At 40.2% G+C, this 6,064-nt stretch overlaps 1 protein-coding gene across 2 annotated transcripts in view; it reads left to right on the top strand.

Annotated features, from left to right (window-relative positions):
- Window positions 1-3,309, top strand: part of c2h19orf67 (chromosome 2 C19orf67 homolog) — a 4,736-nt gene extending 1,427 nt beyond the window's left edge. For both annotated transcript variants that reach the window (XM_034900416.1, XM_034900409.1), the window contains exons 4-8: window positions 297-435; window positions 965-1,074; window positions 1,888-2,085; window positions 2,253-2,393; window positions 2,625-3,309. In XM_034900416.1, the coding sequence (XP_034756307.1) occupies window positions 297-435; window positions 965-1,074; window positions 1,888-2,085; window positions 2,253-2,393; window positions 2,625-2,751 (715 nt within the window). In that variant the 3' untranslated portion in view covers window positions 2,752-3,309. The remainder of the gene's footprint in view (window positions 1-296; window positions 436-964; window positions 1,075-1,887; window positions 2,086-2,252; window positions 2,394-2,624) is intronic.
- Window positions 3,310-6,064: the final 2,755 nt, after the last annotated feature.

Raw genomic sequence — 6,064 nt, 5'->3', positions numbered from 1 at the left:
CCAAAGGCATGGGTCATCGATTTTTGATTCAAAAACAATTTTTAATTAAAAAAACTATTCACACTATGTAAATGTAGTTACTTTTCCCATGTGATAGTATACATGCTATTACAAAACGAAAACAATATGCATATGAATCGATTTTTGGAATTCTATGAATCGATTTTAAATAGGTAGAGCTTGAATCGATTCATGAATGTGAATCGATTGTTTTGCACACCCCCACTGGCTCGTCATAATGCACTAATGTCACCAGGGTATATCTGCTATTTGAGGATTCTTTTTTGATTTTGTAGACAGGGTCATCTAGAGAGAGAGGCTCTTGCTGCTGCAGTGCCAAGTTTCCTGTACACCTGTCAGCCTTTCTTTAACCACCTGGAATCCACAAGCACCGTGTCTCCGCACACGCCCCTGCCTTTTGGCATCTATGCAAGGGTATGTGTTTTAAAGGGCTGATACACCCACTCGTTAAAAGACATTTTCTCACCTGCTGGGATCGTTTAGGGTTCATTGGGTTTTGAAACTAACACCGGAACTACTTTTTACTGAAAAAAAATTGTCTCTGCGAAATCTGTTGGCAGTGACACACGTGCATTAAAGAGTAAAGCATTAAGCAGAGTAATGGGATTTTTTTTTTCTGAAAAGAGATGTTCCTGTTGAAGTGATCTAAAAATCATGTCGTAAAACCCAAACTGCTTGGCTAGACACCATTTAACACACCAGCTACCTACAGACAATATGCCTTACATTGATTTATGTTTATTTCAGATCGGAGTGAGTAATTCAGCAACTCTGTAAGCAGCTTAGTATTACAAGGATGGTGAATGAGCGTTTCACGATCATATAAAAACTAATACAAGACGGGGGGCTAACATTTTATTGCTGAATGAGACAGTGCACAGTTTAAAAACATTTGCATTAGCTACAAGTTGAGTTTTACCTCACTGTGTGTCTTTGTGTGTAGCGCGTGCAGCTGTTGGACTTCTCTCAGCAGCTGTGTGACAGGTTGGAGCAGCTGGTGTTGACCTACGGCAGCTACGATGCCCTCTGTTTGGACGAGACCAAGCCTAACAGGTAGACACACACACACACACACACACACACACAAGAACAACACACATTTCTACCAATACAATACATGTTTACTCATTTTAACATTTGGCAGTAGCACAAATACAACAATGAAAGAACAAAAAGGCCTCATGGGTTAGTAAGACATACATACGGTACATGCATTTAAGGATCCCACATTTGAACGTTTAATTAACCCAGGCAACATTTGGTTTTGTGTAAATTATCCACTTTTCCTAATGGCTCAAAACATGTCAAACTTTCCCCTGATTACATTTCCTGAACAACATCAAACTTTTCAATAGAGTGATAAGCGAAAATGACGGTGGAGACTTCAACAGATGACGAGTCATTTTAATTTGCAGCATTTCTTCAAACAGCAAAACAAACTTTCATGACAAAGAGAGCCGCCTGTTGTACACTCATGCGTAAGTGTGTGTGCACTAAAGCTACTAGCTAGTACAGAACATCAGAATAAGGGCTTTTTATATTCTTCTTGTCCTCACACATTTCAGTCCGTCTATTTCTGTGGTATAGTGTTGCCTTCAAACTACTTCTTATATGTGAGACACTTAGTTGTGTTGACCAGTTCCAGTCCCTACTAGGTTACAGTAACACCTTACATCGATCAGGGAAGGTTGTAGAAAAGGAAACCCGTGCTGCACTTTATACTGAACATGTGGCAGTATGCCATGGAAACAGTCGATCCACGCGGGACGACTTTTATCTTTAGAACATTGATGTCACCGCAGGGACCAACCCACTTTCATATCCTCTCACCATCTAACTTTCCTCCATCTCCTGTTTGTACCAAAGTGTGTCTCACTTCTGCATCGGTCAGAGCCAGCTCGGTCCACTGAGGGTGACCACGTTTCGCTACTGTACGCCCACGCCGTACCTGGCCCGTGTCGACACGGGCCTGTTCAAACGCATGCGCTGGAACGTGGAGAGGCTCCGAGACGAGCAGCAGACAGAGGAAGAGAGCGAGGCAGAAACAGTCGGAGACACGGTGTAGTGAGTCTGAATGATATCTCCACCCTCTTATTTGTTTTTACTTTCTCCGTTTCTATATTTTTGATTGACTGTTTTTCCTCTATTTGATACCAACGTATATGGCACACCCCTCCTACTTCCAATATACATCCCTGTCATTAATCTTTCATTACCACCGTCCCAATCAGTTACTTCCTGTGCTACGAGGACATTCCTAATGCACACGCGCAGGCTAGCGGGGATATCCAAGATACCTCTAACGTGGTACGGATGTGGTCCATCGGTCAGTGGGTGCAGGTGACCCCCGACACAGAGGACATCTATGACTGGTATGCTGATTTACATTTCTTCATTTCTTGCTCTCTAGCTGCTTTTAAGAGCTTTTTTTTAAACACCAAGCACCCTCTGGGGGAGTAAAATATAAACAATGAAAAAGATAAGGGACAGATCTAGCCAAAGAACATTCCTCTCATGAAACAGTCAGATCTCAATAACTTTGCACAGTTTTCTTAGGTCGCCTGATTCAAATATATTTGTATATGTGTTCCCGTTTGTTTCAGGATCACATGCGAAGTTCCTCAGGCCGACTACCACCGGCTGTTGTTTCTGGGCAGCGAGGAGCCGTCGAGCTGCAGCGCTACAGACTACCTGCAGCAGCTGCTGCTGACTCACGAGACAACAGACTGATGATATTAAGGTTGTGTGTTGGCACACATGTGACATTTGTCTCTAAAATAGACGATCATTTAAAAAAAAAGATATTTTTGGGGCATTTTAAGCCTTTATTTTGTCAGTACAACTGAAGATATGAAAAGGGGATATGAAAGAGCAAAGGGCCGCAGGTCAGAGTCCAACCCTGGCCCGCTGCATCGAGAAGATAGATCTACCGTAGATAGACCATCCTTAACGGTTGGTTGAGGGACAAACAGCTTGTGAAAGGAGACTGCACCAATTTAGATGACACAGGACGCTGTAGAGACATCCTTAAGATAGTTATTAAGCATAATGTGTCGAGTTTATGGGAGGTTATGAGGTTGAACACGTCTGGATGGCTGAGCAGAAACGCCCGAGCTGAAATCCTAGCGCATCACATGACTAAAATATGTGATACTTAAACCTAAATGACTTGATGCATTCATGACCTGTTGGGTTTTTCAACATTTAAAGATGGAAGCTTCAGTTTTCATAATACACTGTGTGTACCAGTGTTGGTTTCAAAAACAAAGTTCTATTGTCAAGTTATGTAAAATATATATAGAGTTTTATGCTGTAAAGCTGTATTGTGCAAAGTCTGTTTAATTCTGTTTGCTGCACACTACTTTGTCACTTTTGTTCAGTGTGTTGTTTAAAAGATTTTATAAGAGATTGTAAATATTAAGTTTTACACATTTTTAACAGCCTTTTGTTGTGTTGTAAAGAATTCCAGAAGTGTTATTTAAAAAACATTTTATTTACATGAAACATTTCATTGAAATAATTACACACAATCACAGATCTGTTTTTCAGAAAGCCCAGAATAAACAAGGAACATTTTACATTTTAAAACAAGCTGCCAAGTGTGCCCTTCAAGCTATTTAACTTAGTACTCAAATGTCTCACTTCATTTTCAATAAATTAATATCTCAAATGTGAGATTTAATAACTCTGAGCCCGAGTAACACACTCCTTCTTCAGCCTAATGTGTTCAGTTTGACCTTGTAATCATACAGCTCAGCATTTCTGTTGACTGGACATGAGGAAGAAGAAAGACATTTACTTTCAACAAATAAAATCTACCATTTACAACCAACATCCTTCATTCGCTATTCAATAAAAATCTATATACCGTAAGTCTCTAATAGGGCTACTACACTTCTAAATCTCAACGTACAAAAGTAAAGTGGAGTTTCCCTTCATTACAGTGACTAGTCTTTTAAAACAATATACACAAAGCTTACAAAAACACTACACAGACATGTTTAAGAAAGCACATTTAAAAAAAAGTCCAGCTTTGTCAAAAATGCAATGAACATAATGTGTCCTACCTGGAGGACGGGAAAGCAGACATACATACGCGTAATCACCTGCGTGCTTCTCAGTTGTGACACATTAGTGGGGACGGTAATGACGATCTCTCTTGCTGGATGGAATCAACAGTGGTAAAGGGCGAGAATCTGTCTAAGAGTCAATTAAGGTGAAAGGACTGATGCAGAGTCCTACCTGGCTCATTGCTTTATATTCAGTCATTAAAACAAAAACCAGCCTTTGTGTTTTATGACACCAGAGAGCGGAGCAGCAGGCCAAAAAAACTGACTGAATACAATAAAGAGATTCAAATGGACATTAGTGGGGAAAAAAAGGTTTTTGGAAAGCGTTTATGTCCTGTTCTGTCCTCCATTTAGATTTACAGTCCAAAAAACTGCCAGAAGACTTCTGAATGTGTCCTAAAGATGTCAACATCGTTAAGCCTGTGACATTACAGTGAGGCTCAGTGGCCGTCTTAAACACAGACTGATACAATATACAGCACAGCTACGAAGATATAAATCACACACTTCCATACCATAGCTCATCACAGTTTCAACAACAATAAACAGTGAATACCCAGAACAACCTGTTATTGAATACTCACTTTTAATAACTTCTTGTGTCTCATAATAAAGTGTCCCCTGACCTTCACAGCAGTACCGGTCTAATGTAAAACCTTTCCACCGCACCAGCGTGGTGGTCCTTGTATAATAACCAGCTAGCATCCGCCTGTAGCCTGTGCCTGAAACACCTCCATCTAAAACAGAGGCATTAAGACCTAAAGGAAGACATATGGAAGAATTTAATATGTGGCTCCAGAACAGTGATCATAAAAGGCATTTCCTGCTAAAACAAGTCTTCGAAACGATGCACAGAATTAAACGAATACTACTAAAACTTAATTAGTGACCGTGTTTCAAATGGAAATGCTACACGCCGTCCTGACCATGGGTAAAGACCTGTAAGCTCAGACTGAGACCAGGTAGTGAAATAGGATGATCCTCTTTAGCTCTAATCAAAACATTTCTTTGATCCAATTTTGAAAATAAATTATAGTAAGTTAAACTTCACTCATCCAGCCAGTGTCCAAGCCTCTTATCAACTTGTTTACCCTGATACAAATTACAAGACTGAATTTGAATAAGTGCAAAATCTCAGAAATCTGGTAATCAGTGTTATCACTATTCAGTAGCAAGACATCTCCAGTGTGGTCTCAATTTTAAAATAATGTGATAAGAATGAGTGTCAACATGTATGAACACTTATGGTTTCAAACAAAAGCACTGAAGGGGACACAACCACATCTATCAGTTAATAAACCTTTGAGTGATAGTGGCCATTTGGCACCATCAGAGTGTGTGTGTGTGTGTGTGTTTGGCAACCCACGGCACAGAGATTTGGCATAATGAAGTTTCCAGTTCCAACCATATAAATCAGTAGCAATGATGCATCATGGGATTCTGTCAGTAATCGCATGGTTTCAGGTGTTTTAGGGATTAAAATGTATTATACACAGTGTTAATGTGTCTGCACTGATGAAGAACACGGAGTGTGTGGTGTGAGAGGTGCTGAGTTTCAGTGTGCTGTCATGTGTGTGTTCTTCTACTCTAGAGGAGATGCAGTTTCCTCTCTGGAAGCAGACTCTCCTGCTTCCAGACTTTCCTGCTCTCAGTACAGACTCCTTTTGTTTATTTCTTTACTGCGTTGAGGCTGCCTCCAGAGAATTTTAATCTAAAAAAGTGTAGAAAAGGCTTTAAAAAACAAAACAAAAAAAAAACAGCATTTAGATCTTTGTGTTGGTAAATAATATGCACCAAGCATTGGCATTGTATGTGCTTGTTTTCAACTGAACAATTAGAGAACCCTGCCTCTCAGAAGTATCTTTAGCAGTGGTTCCCAGCCTTTTATCCTCATGATCCCTGAAAGCAAAGCTTGGTCACACGCTGCATCGGTCTACAGGTTGTGATCAGAGAACATTAATGTGTGTTCCCCC

Source organism: Etheostoma cragini, chromosome 2, assembly GCF_013103735.1.
Source record: "Etheostoma cragini isolate CJK2018 chromosome 2, CSU_Ecrag_1.0, whole genome shotgun sequence".
NCBI classification, from domain to species: Eukaryota; Metazoa; Chordata; class Actinopteri; order Perciformes; family Percidae; genus Etheostoma; species Etheostoma cragini.
This window is presented reverse-complemented; position numbering and strand designations above follow the sequence as displayed.